Source organism: Poecilia reticulata, chromosome 9 (genome assembly GCF_904066995.2).
Source record: "Poecilia reticulata chromosome 9, P_reticulata-male-v2, whole genome shotgun sequence".
Lineage (NCBI taxonomy): Eukaryota > Metazoa > Chordata > Actinopteri > Cyprinodontiformes > Poeciliidae > Poecilia > Poecilia reticulata.
Genome location: NC_088838.1, coordinates 3179183 through 3200191, shown reverse-complemented (window position 1 = coordinate 3200191; position 21009 = coordinate 3179183). Strand labels below are relative to the sequence as shown.

General features: G+C 38.2%; 1 protein-coding gene across 2 annotated transcripts in view; it reads right to left on the bottom strand.

The window, feature by feature from the left end:
• Window positions 1-15808, bottom strand: part of adgrd2 (adhesion G protein-coupled receptor D2) — a 55492-nt gene extending 39684 nt beyond the window's left edge. The window contains exons 1-9 of one of the 2 annotated variants that reach the window (XM_081611238.1): window positions 15547-15808; window positions 15202-15248; window positions 14940-14997; window positions 14573-14812; window positions 13860-14489; window positions 12152-12274; window positions 9040-9134; window positions 8156-8452; window positions 3517-3628 (exon numbers count right to left, since the gene is read on the bottom strand). In XM_081611238.1, coding sequence (XP_081467364.1) covers window positions 3517-3628; window positions 8156-8452; window positions 9040-9134; window positions 12152-12274; window positions 13860-14489; window positions 14573-14812; window positions 14940-14997; window positions 15202-15246 — 1600 coding nt within the window. In that variant the 5' untranslated portion in view covers window positions 15247-15248; window positions 15547-15808. The remainder of the gene's footprint in view (window positions 1-3516; window positions 3629-8155; window positions 8453-9039; window positions 9135-12151; window positions 12275-13859; window positions 14490-14572; window positions 14813-14939; window positions 14998-15201; window positions 15249-15546) is intronic. The other variant, XM_081611239.1, reaches the window with a different exon arrangement.
• Between the last annotated feature and the right edge of the window lie 5201 nt (window positions 15809-21009).

Genomic DNA, 21009 nt, shown 5'->3' with positions numbered 1-21009 from the left:
GGTAAGACAACTAATCTAATGACATTACTAAATCAGAATACCAAAGTCTTTATTATTTATTATAAATTCTGGCATTACTGGAAGTGGCTGGGGAGAGGGAAGTCTGGGCCTCCCTTCTGAAGCTGCTGCCCCCGCGACCCGACACCGGATATGCGGCAGAAAATGGATGGATGGATGGATTACTGGAACAGTAAAAGATAAATTCCCAACCAAAAGAACATACCTTTCCATATTCGTAAGGAAGTAGAGCTAATTAAATGACATGAACAAGACCTGAAAGTGATTCCAGTTTCACTTGATGACCAACCTGTTGAAACTGTGGCAAATTTCAAATTCCTTGTGTTATTCCTGGACAGTCAGCTCAACTTTGCTGAAAACACTGACTATATATTTAAGAACTGTTCTCAGAGACTATCTTTTAAGAAGACCTTGGGGTTACCCAACTTGAGGTTGTGTTAAAATGTTAAAACTTAACAATCTAACTAGAGTTTTAACTTAACTCAAGTTAAAACAACATTTTAACTCAAGTTTTAACTTTTCATCTCCTCAGCTGGTTTGGTCACATGAGCTGTAGATTAACAGACAGTCTTTTAAGAATACTTTGAATGGCAGGTATAACAGCAGGTAAATAGTGGTGAAACCAAAAACATCTCTGTCTCAACTGTTTGCTGAAAGAACATGAAAGACAGCAAGAAATATTCTAGCAGAGAGCATCCATCATCATTATCAGTTTGACCCTCTGAGCTCATGAAGATGTTAAAGTGTTCCTTTAGGAACTAAGAACATCTATTAGAAGTTATTTATTGACAGTGCAATAATTATTCTTAACCAAACTAAATAACATTTACCTATAGCGTGCTGTGGTAAATGTGTAAGTGTTTTGCTCTATTTACAAATTGTTGATAATGTGATTCTATGAATATGATTTATCGTTTTTAAATAGTTTTATCTTATTTTTTCCTATATATAAGACTCTACCATAAATGGTATCTCAGAATAACATACATGGCACCGTAAAAATTTGATTTTTTTGCTTGTATCTGTTTAACAGCCTGGGTTGTTATCCCTAATTGGTTTGTTATTGACTTTTGCTGAATTAAATTTCTTACGTATATATTGCAAATGGTATTTTTTATGATAGTGATCATGTTGTTTTTCATATTTCTTTATTTCTTTTCTTCCTCCTATAATTGATGGAGATATATAGATATTATTCATAATGTATAAAATTATTGTCATTTAATTAGCTCTACATCCTTAAAAAAGTGAAAAAGTATGGTGTTTTATGAGATAATTTATCTTTTACGGTGCCAGTAATGCCGAAATTAATAGTAAATAAAGACGTTGTGGTATTCAGACTTAGTAACGAGATTATGTTAGTTGCTTTACCACCGCCAGGCCACTAGAGGCAGTAGTAGGCCCGAAAAGATGCGACTAAGGAGCAGATTTAGAAGTACACCGAACAGAATTTGTTAAAAACTGTGAGCTGCGCTTAAGTAAATAAAAGATTGAAGTTCAAATACATTCTGAGAGTGAAAATCCTTCGTAAAGGTGAAGCTATATCACATATTTCAAAAGAAAATAAAAACGGGAGGCCGCGGATAATACAAGAAATAGCGCCCCCTTCACTTCCGGAGTGCAATGGTCCCATTTCCAAATAAGGTATGAGACTGACAGTGGTCCGTTCCCGCCCTTTTCTGTTTGCTGCAGCGACGACCTTCTCCATGAAGTTCAGGGACTTAAGGTGGCGCCGCAAAATCCAAACAATAACCTGACTTACGTGTCTGTTGTCACCCATCGCCTCCCCCTTTACTGACACTCGGAGCTCCAAGACATGCGCAGTGGTTTTGTCTGAGCGGGAGAAGATGTCTGTCTAATCATCAGTAATATAATAGCGCTGCAGAAATCATAAGATATGGTGACATGTAAAATCGGTGGGGACTTCGTCCAACTTTTAGTGTCACTTGGAAGGAAAGCTTAAAGAAAGGTAAGCTCCGTGGATGTGATGTTAGCAAATCTAGCTGTACTGAATGAGACACATATGTTGCATCTGCGATGAAAAAGAGTTGTCACTCATGCGCAGAATTATTGTGCGGAGGTGTTGACTGAGGTGTCATATATATGGGACAACGCTGTGACCAAAGTCTGCAATATAGTAATATGACATTCAGGAACGATCCGATTCTTCTGGACGGATCTTTACTAAGGTTGATAGAACTAAAGCCTCACTGAGAGCCGTTCTGTGTTCTTGTAATGCTCTGCGTACACTGCAGTAGCTATTATTATTTTATTTTTTATTTTAAAAGTAAAAGTATTTGCGGAATGCATTATATATATATATATATATATATATATATATATATATATATATATATATATATATATATATATATATATATATATATATATATATATATAATTGGCAAATAAATAAAACAAGAACATAAGAACGCAGAGCATGCTCATTGCTCTTTGTTTTCGTACCTGTCATGGTGGCATACATTGCAGCAGGAGGCAGCAGGAGTCACCTCCTTCTGCTTGGTTACTTCTTCCTTATTGCGCCTTGGACAGTGTTCATAGGTGAGCATTGTTTACCATTAATTGCTATGTTTAATGGTGCAGACAGTTGTGGTTTCTGACATAGGCAATATGGGCAACCGCCCAGGGCGTAATTTTTTTTTTAGGGATCGCAGGAGACCTCTGTGGATTGTGGCACAGAGATGAAAGCAAAACAGAATGAAGAATAGATTGAATTGATACTGGTTACATTTATTTCAGCTATAAGTATTTAATATCTAGGTGTTTTTATGGGAATGTGGATCTTTTAGATCAATTTGAGAAGCAATTTTGATAGGTAAAACTTAATTTTATTGTGTCATGTAGCAAGGGGTGCTGGTCTTGGTCTTGACTTGGTCTCGGGTTCGGTGGTCTAGACTACAACTACATGGCTCCTCGGTTGCATGTCCTCCCCACCTTTCAGTTGGATTTCTTTCAAAATAAATGCCACTAGTGGCAAAAAAAGTGAAGTTCATGCTATGTTAGGACAGGAGACAAGATGTTTCCATCCCTGAAATTATGATGCATAGTATCACATATCTAAGTCTAAACTATGTTACAGAAAGTAAACACAACATGCTTTATCTATGGCATTGCTCATTAAAATGGCACATTTCTGATGTATTAAAATTAAATACGATCGGTTCACTTAATGATATTAGTGATTAGGTAATGCATTCAGCAAGTACTTTTACTTTTAATACTTAAGTATTTTTAAAACCCAGTACTTTTTTACTTTTACTTAAGTAAAATGTTAATGTGGTGCTTTTACCACATTAACATTAAATACACAGACAAAAATACATTTTTGTCTGTGTATTTGTACTTTTACTTAAGTACATTTTTTGAGTACTTTCTCCACCACTGTTGATTATAGACTCGGGTCCTGGCTCCAACCTGTGAATTCATAACTTCATAAATCCTGTGACCATAGCAAAAATGGAAATTTGGGTAACTCACTGATATTGGGAGTGTGAATGGTCACATGGTCAGTCTCTGCTGTCAAACTTGGGCTCAAGCGGGTCACCATCCGGTCCACGCTCTTCACAACATCCATGGGACCGTTCACCACCTGAAACCCACAGAGCAGCAGAGTGTTGGCATCGACAGCCCTCACCCTCCCTGCCCAGAGCTACACACTCATCTGAGCTAAGGACTCTTCAAAATGACCATTCATTGCAGCACAATAGAAAAATACTTTAACAGTTTGAAAGAGTCTGCAGATTAGCCGAGGAGGACAAACAAAGCTCAGCAGACAGGCCTATAATGCATGCCTCATAGATTTTGCCATTGTCTGTTTCCAAACACCGCATTCTGATTTCAGTGTGCCCATCTAAAAGCTGAGCCTTGGAGACGGAGCTGGGAGCAGAGCGAGGGAGGTTTGTGGATGAGTGCAGCCTCGGTTTTTCAGAGTGCTTCTCATCCATTGAGGATGCGTTGAGGTGGCCTTGGAGAGCTAAGAGGCTTGGGGGGTACGGGTGTGCGGGGGGGACGAAGGAAGGGAAAGCGCTGAGAGAAATACAGCTTTTCACGTAAAGCAGTTGTTGCACAGATCTATATAATACACACACTGGTGCAGAAGTACAAAAAAGGATTATAAAATAAATAAACAAGAGGAAGCAATGTGCCTTCTCTTTGACTGACATTTCCAGTCAAAACGTAGAGCAAGATCTGACTGATTAAGCATTATGTCTGAGGAAGACTTTAAGACGATCTACTCAGGTGTTCATCATTTTAGCTGATCTTGGTGCATTTTCAGTTGCATTTACAGGAGCACACTGTCCTCTAGTGTTTTGAACAGAACATAACACATTTCAGTGCAATGCCTTTGCTTTCGGCTGTAGATCAGTTCTGAGTATGATCGTGCAGGTTTATGTAAATCACTGTCCTACCAAACAACAATGCACCATTTTAGCTCCTAATTTCATCTCTCCTATTTCCTGCCTTCAGAGAACCGAACATGTGTTAGTGACGTTCATCTGCCACATTAAGCTCTTCATTTGATCACATTGCACCCTCAAATTCAACTGCATTTATTTACTTTCTAAATATTCGGAACATTTTCTTCTCCTTCTCTCAGTCTTGTGAGGTTTAATTCTAACATCTTCTAGAGAGGAAATCTTCTTTGCGAGATAGCTCCTGCTCAGTCACACAGGATGAAAAACATGTGAAAATCTTCTTGCAAATTATTCACAATTGAATTCAGGTCTGGAATTTGACTGGGCCATTGCTACACATAGATCTGCTTTATTCCAAGCCATTTCATTCCATCTGGCTCTATGTTTAGGGTCATTGTCCTGATGGAAGGGGAACCTCCACCCATTTCTCAAGTCCTCTGAGTTCTCCAACAGCTTTTGTTTCAGGATTGGACTGTATTTAACTGGCGGCTGATTATTCCACATGATCTGTAAATTGCTCCTGCTCCTCCTGAGTTCCCATCCTTGGATTATTACTCGTCTTTTACGGCGTGTGAGTTTAGGTGGATGGCTACATCATTCTTTTTCTCCTTTCATTTTGAGATGATGGACTGATCAGTGTGACTACTGGATATTTTTTAATAACCTCATTTCTCCTCCATGACCAGTCTGCTGTGTTCCTTGGTCTTTTTCATGCTTTTTGTTCTAGTGGTCCCCAACAAACCTCTGAGGGCTTTACAGAACAGCTGGATTTATACCCAGATTCAGTTACATCACAAGTTTGGTCACTTTCAAAGGTGTTTGGTTGCACTGGAGTTTCTGTCAGGACATTAAGGCTAAGAGAGTTGGCCGTGTTACAGGGCACAACTCTCATATATGTACATGTGAAAAAACTGTGATTACCATGAGCCATTTTCCTCCCATTTCATACATCACATTGTGTTGGTCCATCACATAAAATCCCCATAAAATACATTAAACTTGGTGGTTATAGATGAAAAAAAAAATTAAGGTCAACAGCTGTAGGTACAACACATGGAACTTCATTTTTACCACTCTTCATAGAACCAGAAGTATAGATATTATTCATACAGTTTCCTTCTGATCACCACATTATTGATGTGTTTTACACACATTAATATTCAGAAGCTGAATAGAAAATGTAATAATCAAACTGGTGATTGTTTGATGAATTGAGCTATGGCGTTTATAATTTTCACTGTTATTGCGACAGGAACTCTGAACTGATATTGGTTTTTTTTATTTGGATATTCTCAGCCCTTTAAAATCCAGACTTTCATTGTTTCACACATTTTTGTGAACTCATTCATCATGTCCTTGTTCCCTTTACAGCAGAACACATTCCACTAAGGAAAACATATCCTTGACACAATATTTTACAGTTTTACCAACAGATAAATATGCAATCCACCAATTCCTCTCAAGGTTAGTTTGTTCGTTGCAGAAAGTACAGCACTCACCAGGCAAGGCGTGACAGAAAGTTGTTGCTACAGACAAAGCAGAACATAGTTTTATGATTCTCTGTCACAAAAATCTGGAGAATAAAAAATATAGAACAACTGCCCTACTAATCCTGCTTCTGTTCAGGGACAACAAAAGAAAACAAAACTTAGAACAATACCTGAAACTTCCAGTTAATTTGAACTAGCTAAACAAAACTAAAGCAATGGATTAGAATTAGCTTTAGCTAAAACATACTTCACAGTCAACAGTCTATTATGGGATAACTGAAGCCCATAAACCATGTTAAGTTTAAAGCCCTTCTGTCTTTGAATTTGGCAGGAATGTTGAGCTGCAAAAAGACACAGAAGCTCGATTAAGTAAGACGATTTTAAATTTGTGTATCAGTTGCAAGCTGCCCATGTAGCCCATATCTCTGTGTGCACATTTTCAGAAAATATTTACAAAAAATGTTGTATTGTCTCAAATCAAATACGTCTGAAGATTCTCAGTTTTCCAGGATTTTTTTATTCAGGGAGGCTTAAGGAAGAAATTTTGTTTTAAATGTTAATTTAGAAATGTCCTTCTCCATTCCTTTCCAGTGGAACTTGCCAGTCACTCAGGTCAATGTAACTTTGAGCTGGTATAGTGGATGTCCACACGAAGACCAGCAACGCAACACAAGAAAGTTGAAAATGTTCAACTTTTGTTGCTGTCGCAGAAAACCTTTATCTTTCTTCGTCTCTCACTGTGTGTCGAACTAATAACACACTGCTGTGAACTACGTATCCCTCCGCCTTAGAGAGGCTTTTAGGTCAAAAAAGGTAGTTAAATTAATCTGCATTATTTAATACTATGGCTTTAAAATTTCAGATTAATCACATTGACAGCTCTACATGTCAGTTCAGACCAGTTGTCTCCTTTGTGCTGAATTCTGCTGGATGTTCACTGTGGTGTGCTGGATCTCTGAATGTCATCTTATTCACTGCATAGAGTCAGAATTATTTTAATGTCAGTCCCGTTAATGTTTTAATGGCAGGTGCAAGAGGACATTTGGCCTCTTGCACCTGCTGCTTTAATGTGCAGAAGCTGCCATTATTCAACACATCACCGTGGATGTGGTCATCTCAGCTGAAACCAGAGAGGTGGAAAGAGGCAAAGCATAAAACAGCTGTTTTCTTTACGATTATGTTTTCAGCAAGGTGCAGTCAGGATGAGGTCATAGTCTAGACACAAAACCGATCTGGCCATTTCCACAACACCACTTCACACAACCCTCATTCATGGAACCCTCTAAGTTCTGCCCATATTTTAATCACTCAGGGAACTCACACTCGGTCACAAGCAGAAGCTGCGTTTCCATTACCAATGTGCGCAAAACTTTGTTGGTATTCCGCTACTATCAAAAAGACACAAATTCACAATTGCAATGTTTCCATTAAATAAGAGAATAATTAAACTCACATGTGAATAAGTCTTTTAATGTGGTAAGTCATTCCGCACCATCCTCCTCCTACCACTTCCTGTTGTCATCTCTGTCTTTTACACTAGTAGTAATATCCGTCTGTTGAGAAATGTGTTTCCATTGCAGTTTTGCAAAACAAGCAAATTTTGGCTGAAAAGAGACCTCATCCTAGCGCTTTTTTTTATTATCAGAAAACAATTTTTTAAATTGCTGTGTTTCCATAAAACACATTTGTTTTTGTAATTCAAATTTGCACAAATGTATAGTCCATGTAAACACAGCCAATGAAGAACCCACTGATGTCTTCCAGGAGACATTGCTAAGATGTAACGTACATTAGCAGTGGTTTATATGGTTTTCATAAAAAACAACATTCTTTGTACAATGAACAACTCCAGCTTTGCTATTCAGAGTCCCTAATTTCAGAGAGTTAGAAAATTGGCAAGATGTTAAAATTTAGACTGAACTATCTGTAAGTTAGCTCCTAACAGTGTTAGAAGACTTTTAAAACGCAATTAGAATCTGTCACAATACGTTGCTGTAAATTTCAACATCTATGCTTTTGTAAGTAACCTTTTCATTTAATGATTTGACCTGAAGTGATGGGGTCAAGGTTGAAAGATGGCTCCCATTGTTTCTCTGTGACGTCAGCAAGAAGGATGACGCGGCTTTAGAAACATCTCAAGCACTTACATTGCTCAGTAGAGCAATAATGGCAAGTTTCTATCATACATCTGCTTCATACATCATATGCTACCTCTTTGATAGCCTGCCACTTGTCTGCATTGTCTTCACTGATGATGCTGTCAGCCACACTGATGAAGTGCTGACTGAGCTCCTGGATGTTGTCACGGCTACTGTTTTCAGCGCTGACTGATGGTTCAGAGGAGACGTCAGCAGTGAGTGTCAGCAGCTGGATGAGCGTCACCATGTCGGCTGGCTCCAGGCCGTCCTGCTGCGTGTCTTCCAGGGCCTGGATGGAGGCGTTGAGCAGGGCCGCAGCCTGGGCCAGGCTGTCCAGCCCTGATGGCTGCTGCACCAGCACCAGCTCAGACTGAAAGAGAATATGGTGGATTCTGTGAAAATCTACACTGCATTTCATTGTGAGATTAAAAATAATTCAGGTCTTTTTTTTCAATCTAATGAACCATCCATTCATTATCGTAAACACGAATGTCCTTGCAGGGCGGGGAGCTGGTGCCTCTCTCCACATACATACAGAGAACATGCAGAAAGAACCCGGCCAGGATTTGAACCCAGGACCTTCTTGCTGTAAAACAACACTATCAACTGTGCCACTGTGTAGTCTGAATTCAATGAAACACTGGGCTAATTTATTTTAAGACAAGCGTTAATGTAAAAAAGGAAAAATCAACAACAATTTTTTTTTTTTTACTTTCACATTAAGATCTATGTAGAAACACTGCACAATAGTCTTAAAAACATTGTGTTTTTTTTGTATTGTTGATGATTCAATTAATCTAATTTTGGATACGGATGTAATAGATTTTGTAATTTTGTTCGATAATACCAGCTTCCATCAACTGATACGATGTTCATATCCCCACTGGGAACTTTTAGCTGCGGCTGTCTGATATCAGGAATCAGCTGGTGTTGGATCTGCATTCAGGCGTGGCCTACCTGGCTCTTGTTGGAAAGCTTCATCAGTTGGTTCATGAAGGCAGAGGGCTGGCTGCTCTGAGACTTACTGATCTGCTCCATCCTGTGGTGCCGCTCTGCAGCAGAGAGGACAGTTCATGTGTGTCGGTTATGAACAGATCGGAGAACAGACCATTGAACTATAAATCCTAAGATAAAAAACATTATGACAGGTTGCTATATCTGCTCTCAGTGACAGCAGAAGGTCCATATACCCTGAATAAAATCCTTTTCAACCATGGAACACCTGCATGTTACATTAGTCATCTAGATGTCCTTGCTTTTATCAGGTACAAATACAATACCGATAACTGATTAACCATCTGTGTGGGAGAATATGCACTATATTAATGAACAAAACAAAAGAACAAGATCTCATTAAGCAGTCTGATAGAAAATATTTGATATTTTTTGAATTCAGCTATGGGTGATTTCATTTCATTGGTGAAGGTATAGCTATAAATAAACACTCTTCATCAAAAGCTTAGATAAGAATCTCTATTAAATAATACTGGTCACCAGATCTCAGTAGATTACTTTAATTAATTTACATTGCAGTAATTCAATTAATTATTTAACAAGCAGATAATGTTGGAATGAAGCTGCAAGTGACTTTTACTGTGGTGGGTTAGAATGTAATCAACTGCATGTGTGTGTTGACCAGGGATACTCTGGATAGTCAATGTGTGGTCAGATCTGCTTAGTTGTCTTGTTGTAATCTGTGTTGGTTGCATAATGACCTAACATCCTGTCCAGGATGGATGGATGGATGGATGGATGGATGGATGGATGGATGGATGGATGGATGGATGGATGGATGGATGGATGGATGGATGGATGGATGGATGGATGGATGGATGGATGGATGGATGGATGGATGGATGGATGGATGGATGGATGGATGGATGGATGGATGGATGGATGGATGGATGGATCTCTTACAGAGGTGAAGTAAAAAGAAAGTAAAATCACTCACTGAACTTAGTTTTAGACAAACTTTTTCGATTTGGTTTTAGCTTTGTTTAAAAAATTAATGACATGCTGGAATCTGTGGTGTGTTTTTATTCACTTGAGGTCATATTTAATTAATTTTAGAACCTGGAGAAGAGCAAATGCTTTATGTTATAAAACTTAAAATAGTTTGTGTGTGCTGAACTAAATAAAATTATTACTTTTTAACAAAAATATTTCCTAAAAGCTAAAAATAGACAAAAGAGTCATTTAAAATAGAGATAAAATATTGAATGTTGTAGTTCAGAGGTTGGCACACAGCAGTCCATGTAGACTGAGGTGTGTTACATGTGTTCCTATTGATGGTGTTAACCTTGTGTTTTAAAAATGTTGTTTTAATTTGTTTATTTTTCGCAGTTAATTACCACATTTCAGATGTTGCCTGTACAAACCAAGTGTCCAGCACAGAGGCAACAATTGGTAATTTTTAAACTGATGTTCAAATAAAGCAAATTAAGAAGCACCTTTGTGTTGTTATGAAACCTTGAATGCTGAATGTTAACTTAATTAAATTTATTTCAACTCAATACTTCCTTTATCTCAAAAGAAAATTAAATTAACATTAAAGAAAACATAAAAACTTGGCTAAAATTACAATTGTTTTTCAGGTCATTTGTGCCATCTTATACAAACCTGAAGGAACAGTGGCTGATTTAATTGGACAAATTCCTATTTGTGCTTCTAAATAGAAACATCTTGCGAAAAGAAAGCAAAATTGAAAGAGATTAAAATCAAACTTCTCGCTGATTCATTCAACAAAATGTAACACACACATACACACACACAACTCAATTTAAAACCTGGATTGAAGTTTGCTTTATTTGTTGTTGGAAAACATTTAACAATGCTAGGCAAAATAAATAAGAAAAAGATGTATTTTCATGTTACAGTACTACATTCAGTGTGTTTTCTTATAAACCAATATATAGTGTATAATTGTGATTTAGGGGGAAATGAGACACTGTCTCCACATTTTCACAAATACAAATCTGTGGCATGCATTTGTTTTTAGATCTCTTTAAATGATCCCTCTAAAATAAATCTCAGTGTAAACAGTTCATTTGTGTGTATTCTGATTTCAGCATGAACCCAGATGTTGTTGGAGAATATCAGTGAACATCAGCATAACGAAGAACAAGGAACACAGCGGAAAGTTTTAAAGCAGGATTGAATAATATGATGGGAATATCTCAAGTTATCCTGAAAAAACATGAACCAGGTACTAACAACTACAATATCTACCCCATTTCCAACTTACCTTCCATCTCTAAGACAGACAGACAAACAGACAGAGAGAGAGGCAGATAGATAGATAGATGGATAGATAGATAGATAGATAGATAGATAGATAGATAGATAGATAGATAGATAGATAGATAGATAGATAGATAGATAGATAGATAGATAGATAGATAGATAGATAGATAGATAGATAGATAGATAGATAGATAGATAGATAGATAGATAGATAGATAGATAGATAGATAGATAGATAGATAGATAGATAGATAGATAGATAGATAGATAGATAGATAGATAGATAGATAGATAGATAGATAGATAGATCAATCTGATGGTGGTAGGATGAAGTGTACCATGATAAGTTGCAATTCCTCACTATTTTAAAATCCAACAAAAAAAAAACAAGACAAAATCTACATTTATACCATCCACTGTTTCTGTGACTACCCAATAACACATCAGACCAAGTATGCACTTTAACTGTGGCTAACCATCTGGACATGGAAGTTGACAATAAAGATAGTGAAGAATTCCGGTATAGAACCATTTTAGCTGAAACCAGAATAAGAACAAACTAGGTAAGACCTCACTGAGCTCCTTAGAACACCAGGTCTTAAACTTCATTAATCAGGAAGGTTCTGGGTTCAGGTTTCTGCCAGGACCTCTGCATGGATATTTTGTTTTCAACCAGTTCAACATTGCTTTCTAAATTTTAAAAGACATCAACTCTTCTCCTACAGAGTCACTGATGGGTATTTATAGGCCCAGTATTCATTCAAAAATACCACGCAGGTACCACTCAAAATCATGGATTATTCTGACAAGCACCGTAGAGGCTCACCTCGGCTGCTCCTGCAGATGAAAGGTAGAAGATCAGAGCAGTCCGTCCAGCTGATGGATGGCAGCTGATCTGACCAGCCCTGCACCGTTCTGCAGCCCTGGAGCTCCATCTGCTGGAGCACTGCTACTCATGCATTCAAATTGTTACAAACACACACACACACGCACACATATGTAACACACAGTAGCAGAATAATGGCTTCAGTTTTCAGCTATAAGATTATTTGTAAACATATTTTGGCAAAGTTTGAATTTCTCCAGGATGTGTACGGTTCACAATTATGGGGAGCAGAAAGAGGAGGGGCTGACTGCCAGACCGCTCAGCAATAAATGCCTTCACCTTTCACTGTCCTTTTACTGACGGCTTCACGAGCAACAAGACAATTTACACACATTTTACATAAAAGGCTCAACAGTGGTGCTTAGACAAACACTGCAAAGGTACTTAAATTCTTCACCTACACCACTGCAAAAAAAATCATCATTGAACATATTTGAAGAAAATCTGAAAAGACCCTACAATGTCACCCTACAGTGACATTGTAGGGTTTTGGGCATTAATATTTCTCATGAAGATCAAGCCACAGCATCTGAGTCAAATCATAGTACAGACTCCTGACATTTTTTAGGACACTTCAAAAAATTTTATTTTGTTTTTTTAGCCGTTTTAGCTCTAACTATGTTACACTCCTGGACTTTGGTTTTTATACCCAAAGTGACGAAGTTGTACCAAGCAATGCCACTATAGGAAAATTCAACTGCGTAAGAACCGTTCGACCAAAGAGGCCAGTAGAGAGATGGCTTCAGGCAAAAATAATACCAAACTAAAAGAATTATACAAAAATGTCAACATTCACACAGAATTATAAGTATAGAACCCTAAGCAACCAGTTTAGACAGTTCACCACAAAAGTGATTTGTGGTAAGTTTCACTTTATGAACTCATGAAAACAACAACGTTTGAAAATACTTTTTCTAATGTTTGTCAGAAATTCCTACAGTATCTGTGGTAGTAATGTAGGAAATGAATACCATCACAGATAATGTTGACCTGTGTTGTGTGAACCAGCCTGTAAAAGCATTGAGTGTACAGAAATGTACATACTTTTCAGAAGCCTTACATTTGTGCTTAAAACATCAGTTTTTGATTGATCTAATGTGATATTCTAACTTTGTGGCATTGAATATCCTTAAATTTTTTGTCTACATTAAAATTGCAAAAAATAAAGCTTGAAATAATTTACACTATGTGTAATGAAAAATGACTGTTTCACTTCTGAGATGAAAGAAACATTGTACTTTTATGCAACTTTCAATGTTTTTTATATCTGCTAGTAGATCCAGTCTATTCATAATTTATAAATGCACTGGCAAAATACATTTAGTAATGTTGTTTTAATTAGAGATTGGTAATGCACAGTGGCTCTGTTTGGTATATTGACCTACTACACATTTACTATAAAAGCAGCAGAGATAAGAGACAAATTCTACTTTTAATGTAATCAAACTCAATTCTAATTCAACTTCATCTGTTAATGTGTTTCATTGAATGAAGGAGAGTTCAAGAAAAGTGAAGCAGGTGTTACCACATTTTTTACTGTCATTTCAAGAGAATTTTATAAAAATTTGTAACTGGTTGATTGACTGCGGAAAACAAATCCCAACATGTTTTGTGAACTTATAGTTTTATAATAAGACTTTTATCCTACCTGGACAGAACAACGGGGCCTTCACCTCTTTGACCACATGATGGCTGTCTATGAGGCTGAGGTTCCAGCTGAAAAGTTTTTCCCGTACTGCGGCCGAACACAAATTCAGGGCATGGACATGCCTTGTTTCCAAAGAAACGTTCCATACATTCAGGTCAGTGATGTTCCCAAAAAAGGGTTCTGTGAAATTTCCCCCAAATGAGTCTTGGTCCTGACCCAAGATAAGAATACCATCCCCGTGTATATCCCTGTCCATGTCTGTACCAGAGCCCGTGTCTTTCCTGTCTCCGTCCACATAGATAGCCCAGTGATTGCTCATCCGACTCCATGTGACGCAGATGTGATGCCATGCACCGTCATTTGCAAAGGATGCCTTGTATGGAAAGTGTTTTCCGTGGATTATGAGGGCCAGGTGGATACGACCCTGCATGTCCACTCGGCCTCGCAGCTGGAACTCATTGGTCAGGACAGGTGCAGCGTAGGAGAAGACTGTTGATACATCAGTCCACTTTGTGTCCCACTGAACTCGAACACATACGCTGACAGACGACATGGCAGGAAAAGACACTCCGACACGAGCAAAGCCTTCATGGGATTCCTTTGGAAATTTTAGCGCTGAGAACTCCAAATCTGAACCCAGAAAAAAAAACAAAAAAACTTTTAGTTCAGGGAAAATTTTGATTACAGTTTTGAAGTTCCCTAATTCCACTCACACTGCCTGGAGAGAGCTACAGGCTTGGACTCTGCTCTGAGGTGATCTTTAACCCAGACTTGAGAGCGAAGTCCAGCCTGCTGAAGGAACTCGACGGTCTCCTTCTCTTCCTCTGACCGTTCCACGGTGATCAGAGAGCTGAACTGACCCCTGCAGAAACTCTCAGCTCTGGAAAAGGGCAGCGAGTCGTTAAACAACTTCAGCACCCATTGTGATGTAGGATGGACGAGTTTGACTTGCTCTGAGAAAGCAGACACATAATTGAGCACATTACAGATAGTTGATTAGAAATCTTCTTATCAGTTGGCACATTTTTCAATTTCTAAATGAGAAAAATGCCAGAATAAATGAACACTCTGTTCCCTCACCATGGGGCTGCTGCATTGTTTCTGGCCCAGCATGTGTTGGCTCACCATCACATATCACCTATAGAGAAAAGATTCCCAGTTCATCATTCTTATGGATGATGTTTCACAGTGTTCACACTTGTGTGAATCATGGCTATTTATGATACATTTGATACAATAATTTCAATTACACTTTTTGTGGCCTTTGGAGATAAAAAAAAAAAAACTAACTAAAAATATGACTTCCGTTACAAAGTATATTATATAATGTGAACATTATTACCTCCAACAAGAAGAGCACAAGTCCTGTAAGCAAGATCCCAGCCATTTCTAGACAGAAGAAATGAATCAGTTGAGCTACAAAAATGTATTTTCACTGTATCCACGTGCCATCAGTTAATGATTGCTTTAAAAACATCACTATGCAAAATTCACTGCCAATAACAGCACTAGAAAACACGCATGCAGAGTTTTAAAATGACTCTCCCCAACCGCTGACTCTCAAAAATTGCAAAAAGGTATTGCCAGATTCATCTGCAATCAGAGATTGTGCATTCATTTCACATCTCTCTGGAGATAACTGCCAAACAGCGAAACATAAATCCAACTCGGGCTCCTCATACGGTACCTCTGTGTCAATGTCAACCATATCCTGCAGTGTGTACAGTCTCCTCAGACAGAAAGAACCAGTGCTCCCAGTGCATCTGCCCAAGTCCCCGTCTGCCTCCCCTTCCTGCTTCAACACTCCTCCTTGCTTTTCTCCCTCTTGTGCAGCCACCCTAAAGCAACCTGCTTTTGTCATGCAAAGAGGGTCATTTTTTAAAAAGAACTCCACTTGCGCAAGCGGTGTCAAGCCTTTGGCACAGAGAGTTCATGAACAGCAGCAAGAAGCTGCACATACCCACCACTTTCCCCTTATCTATGCTTTCAACAGGCCACTCCAAAGTTAATGGTCCCATCAGTTCCATTACTGCAATTTATTGACAAAGCTGAAAATACTCATATTTTTAACTAATAAAACCTCTTCATGTTTTTTGTAAATGCTTTCAGAAAATCATTTTGTGCAAAAAATAAAATAATTAGTATATTCTATAAAATGTAAAGCGTTCGTTGTAATTATTTCACAACATCATCTGAGTTTTTCATATTATTATTATTATTATACTTCAATGTAAAGCTGAAACCAAATGTTTGAATAAATTATCTAAAAAGACTACAAAAACACAGATTTCTCTCTCATTTCCTGACATCAATGAATTCCTGTTTTAGGTCAGTTAGCATTAACAAAATGAGTTTTTAAAGGCATAATACTCTGATCTCAAGTTGCAGTTTTGTAAAGTTCCTCCTACAGCACAACACCTACAAATCATGATTCTGTCATCCAGCACTGAACAGCTGCTGGTGTTCTTCAGGAAACTCTACATGGTCCAGCCCAACTGCCAAGTCAGCTGTCACAGTAGCAATGAAAATCACCATTGTGAATCACCAATGAAAATCATTGTTCTCAGCCTCATGTCATTCACCCATTCTTGTCACAAACCAGAGACAAACTTTTCTCCCACTCTCCATATCTGAACCTATTGTGTGTTTGGTGTGCAATTTGGTGTGCAATTTGTTTTGCAGAAAACAAAGCTACTAAACTTCCATGATCTGCAGTTCTGACTGTCTGTGCAAGGTTGAATGGGTTGTCGTATAGCACCAATAGTCACCATAATGTGGACCATGTGTGAAAACAGCGAACGTTTTAATACGTATGTAAAATGTATTTTTTTAGGTTAGATGCTGCAGCTTTAAACAGAGGTTCGGTGTGAGAGTCACTACCAGGTGGAGCAGAAGCGGCGCTCCGTCTGTGAAATATTACTACCTGTAGCGCATAGCAGCGGTTCAACAGTGAGAGCAGAACCAGCGTCTTACATCGCAGCTCGAAGACTTAAATAATTTTGCGGGTTATTTGTTTAGCTTTCTGACCGTCATGCTAATCCGGGTGAGTGTTTGTAGCTGTGCGCTGCTTTACCTGCTATCTGATCATCCATATGTCTTTTTTACTGCAGTGAGCCTCAATGTAGCCAAACTCCGTCAAGTATATAATTGTTTTTATGTCGTATTAGCTTCGTTGTGTTGATGCATTTTAACGTGCTTCAATTTTCCACAGCAACACGCAAACTTCCCCATTCACTCAGTGCGTTATAGTTCCACATTGCTTGGGATTTGTTGCTGCGGGTCCAAACTGGGTGTTCAGGCAAGGCGGTGAAGAGCGGCAAATTATTTTGCTGTATTACACTTGAAGTGATTCAACTTGATATTTTACAACGTTTTTAGGTGTGAACATATCTGCATAAGTCTCAAATATCTGCTCGGTTCATCAACATAATTGCAATTTTGCTCTGACATTGTTGGACATGTCTGCTCCCGCTGCATTAGCAGACAGCTCCACATGTCAGCTGTCAGTGCTCCAGGTTTGGTTTAGAGAAGCCTGACTCCCGGCACACTGCTATAAAAGCCCCCACTAGCTTTCCCCAATGAGTGGAAATTAAACACCGATGGCAAAATGTTTGGTTTACTAAAGTATTTCATTTATTTCTGAGCAAATTGGTTTTATTGGTTAAAGTTAAGCCTTCAAAGATAATAGTTTTATTTAACTATAATGTCTTATCTGAGATCTGGAAAATATTATATTTGAAAATGAGTAATTTGCTTATATTTATTTCTTGTAGAAATGTCCTATATGTTTGGACATTTTAGAACCAAACTAACAGATTTATTTATTTATCTATCTATTTATTTATGTTTCACTATGGAACAGACATTACTACAAAAGTTTAAGAATTACACAGAAATCAGGAGTACTACAGCTAAAAAAACAAACTTCGACTCTGTTGTTTGTTTTCTTTGCCACTCTGTGCTTCACGATGTCATGGTTGCTAGGCAACATGAGTTACGCTGAGGTTGGGGCGGGGACGGTTGGTGAAGGCTAGACCTGTCCGAACTCACATCTTCGAAGGACCCGGTTCATGTAAGAAGGATGCAGATCCTGAATTTGGACATGGCTTATGTCTGAGCGCCAGGAGAAGTTTTGAGTACAAGCGTTACAAGTTTTGAGAAGAAACACATGAAGTTCTGCTTTCAAAATAAAAATGTAAGCAAAAGTACTAAAGATTTTGGGAACAAAAGACATGAAATCCTGCTTTCAGAATGAAAATATATGCTCTTGGATTATGGCAGAAAAATTCCCTCAGATTGGAGACCTTCTGTTGTTGAACTTCTCTGGATCTCCAACACACATCTACCTGTCTGTTCACCCTGCAACACTCAATCTCCTCTGCACTCCTCAAGCAAAATCACCACCCAAACCAGTTATCCTCTTCCTGCCTCTTCCTTCCCCAGGGCAGAAAATTGCAGTAAATTCCTTGTAAACCTGACAAACATAAAGGCCTGAGTCAGTGACAATCCAGGAGACCATCGTTACAAAGCCCAACAATGCACATTCCATGTCAAAGTGTATGTTGTTGAGGTATTCTTTTTACAGAGCAACAATACATCAAATGACATAAACTTTATTAAGTTTTTTACAGAGCTATCATGATTTCTTAATAGATACTTTTATGGTATTTTAAGGCATGATACTAACAAGAACATGCAATTAAAACTGCTTTAAAACATCTTAAAAGATTTTGTCCTCCTGGTCTGGGCCTTGTTTTCGTTGTCTGGAAAGCTATTCAGAAGTCTTTTTGCTAGATCCAAACAATAAAAAAGAAAGTTTCAACTTCAGAAGATTAACATTCAGAAGAGGGCTATTCATTTTTGTGGGAGATGGTTGAACACAGCAAGCAAACAAAAATAAATCTTTTTACTTTTGTTTGAAATGTGGTCCAAAGTTTGGACCACATTTCAGGGGAGGCCATTCACACCAACGCCTCCTTGAGGTAGAATACTGTCTGGGTTTTTCCCAGTATTTTGATCAATATACAATGTTCTGACCAGACTCTTCTGGTCAGGTCGTAATAAGCAGAGACTCACAAAAGAAAAGGGGACTAATTGACCTCCCTTTTCCCCTGGCTGTTCCTTCACTGTAAGTCTGCACCCACTGCCACCCAGCGCATTTCCATGACAACCTGTGGATTGTAAGGGAGGTATGGAAACGTCAAACACTCTGTGGGCGTGCTTCGTTCCTCACAAAAGGCCAGTGACATACATGTGGAGCGAGGATGAAGGCTTTTCCCAGAAGAACCAGCCCAGCAAGAGAGGACAGGGGAGAAAGTGGTGACAGCCCCCTCGGCTCCTCATTTTTAATCTCAGCCAGCTGCTCTGTTGCAGAAGAGACCTTAAATAAAAATAAGATTCTACAACATACACTGGTAACATAAAAGGGGAGAGGAGAGCAGATGTATTTTTAAACACGCCTCTACTTGAGAGAATTTGCTTTGCACATGTTTCGTGACCCAGTAATAGTTTTGGCATAAAGCAAAGATGGTACCTACCTGACAAATCCAACCACATACTCAAACTGCACAAATCAGTTGGTTAGCCCAAAAGTCCAATATTTATAGACAGACATTTGCAGAATCCATCCTTGTTAACAAACACCTCTGGTAGGTCAGCAATCAGTGGCCATGTTTGTCTGGCCATATCTGGAGAGAGCAGATAGCCTTTATGGCTGCCTGGTTACCATCAATCAGGCCTGCAACTGATGAACAGCAGCAGGGGTCATGCCATTACCATGGAGACTAGCTTTAAAAACAGCCATATAAACAATATATGGCGCTAGCATGACACAAAGAAAAAGAGAGAGAGGGGGAGAGGGCCGAAGGTTCACGGTTAGTTTCTGCTCTTTGGACAGATTTTGACTGGACAATGCTGGGCGGAGTAAACTGCCTTCTTTTCAGAGAGGCTTCATAAAGTCATTAACCAGTTGAGTTTCACACAGTTTAAGTTTCCCAACATCAAGTTATTTACAACTAGAGATGCAATGATCAAATATTGATCAAGTATTGGTCCCTATATTGAACAAATTCTAGATTGGATTTCGGTGGCAGTGTGAGCAATCTATGAGGGTAGATCTACCCTCATAGATCTACCCTCATAATTCTGTGCTTTGTGCATTGAGCAATGTCATGCTTTATTATTTATTTTATATTATATTTCAAATGCCTAGTTTCACCTTCTGAACCATTTGAAAGGTTTGTTGCAGTTTATTTTTACGTTTGACCACAGCATTCAATATATTGTTTTCATCAGTTTAATTTGTTTTTTATTATTTATTTTACATTTACTGTTCTGTTGCACTGACTGAACAGATTAAATATGTTTTTACATGTTTGACCAAGCTTGTGAAGCTGTTGGTGTGTTCCAGTGTGCTGTAGTGATGCAGATTATCAAATAACTTTGTAATTCAGTACATTTATGTCTGTTTAAAAAAAACAAAAAACATTCTAAATCAGTTCAGCTGTTTTTCTGTTTCTGATCCATTTTGGCCGTAGTGTCGCACCTATGATGACTTTTTAGTATAATCAGGAAGATTATAAATGACAGTGGTTTCAGAAAACACAATGCTGCCATTTCTTAGAACGATGGCCAAGAAGGAAAACTAGTAAGTGTCATTCAATCATTTGTTGATAATTCTGAAGCCAAATTTTAATTCTAGTTCTTTTGAATTTCTATTCCTCTGTTGTTGTTTTTTTTTTTTTTACCAAAATGCAAAACAGAAAACTTTGTCACTCAACCAGCTTCTCCTCTTTGTTAATTATTTCTCAGATTTACTGTCTGACCTTGTTAAATATAAATACTCTTCTCCAGTTAGAAACTGTAACGTTTGAAGATTGAACGTTTAAGCCTAAATGTAACCTCTAAAGCCAAAGTATGTAACTTTATGAACAATTTGTTTCTTACATATTTGTTAAAACTGTCTCTATGTTGTGACAGATGTGAGATAGTTCTGTGAATAGATGGATTTCCTCTGCCTCCTCCACATGGCCCTGCAGCTGTTTGCAGAAACACACTGTTCATTAAGAAACAACCTTTCAGAGCCAGGATCAACATGTTTCCTGTAACTCTAGGTTTTCTTCTCTATCATTTTCAGAGCTGTAGCGAATGT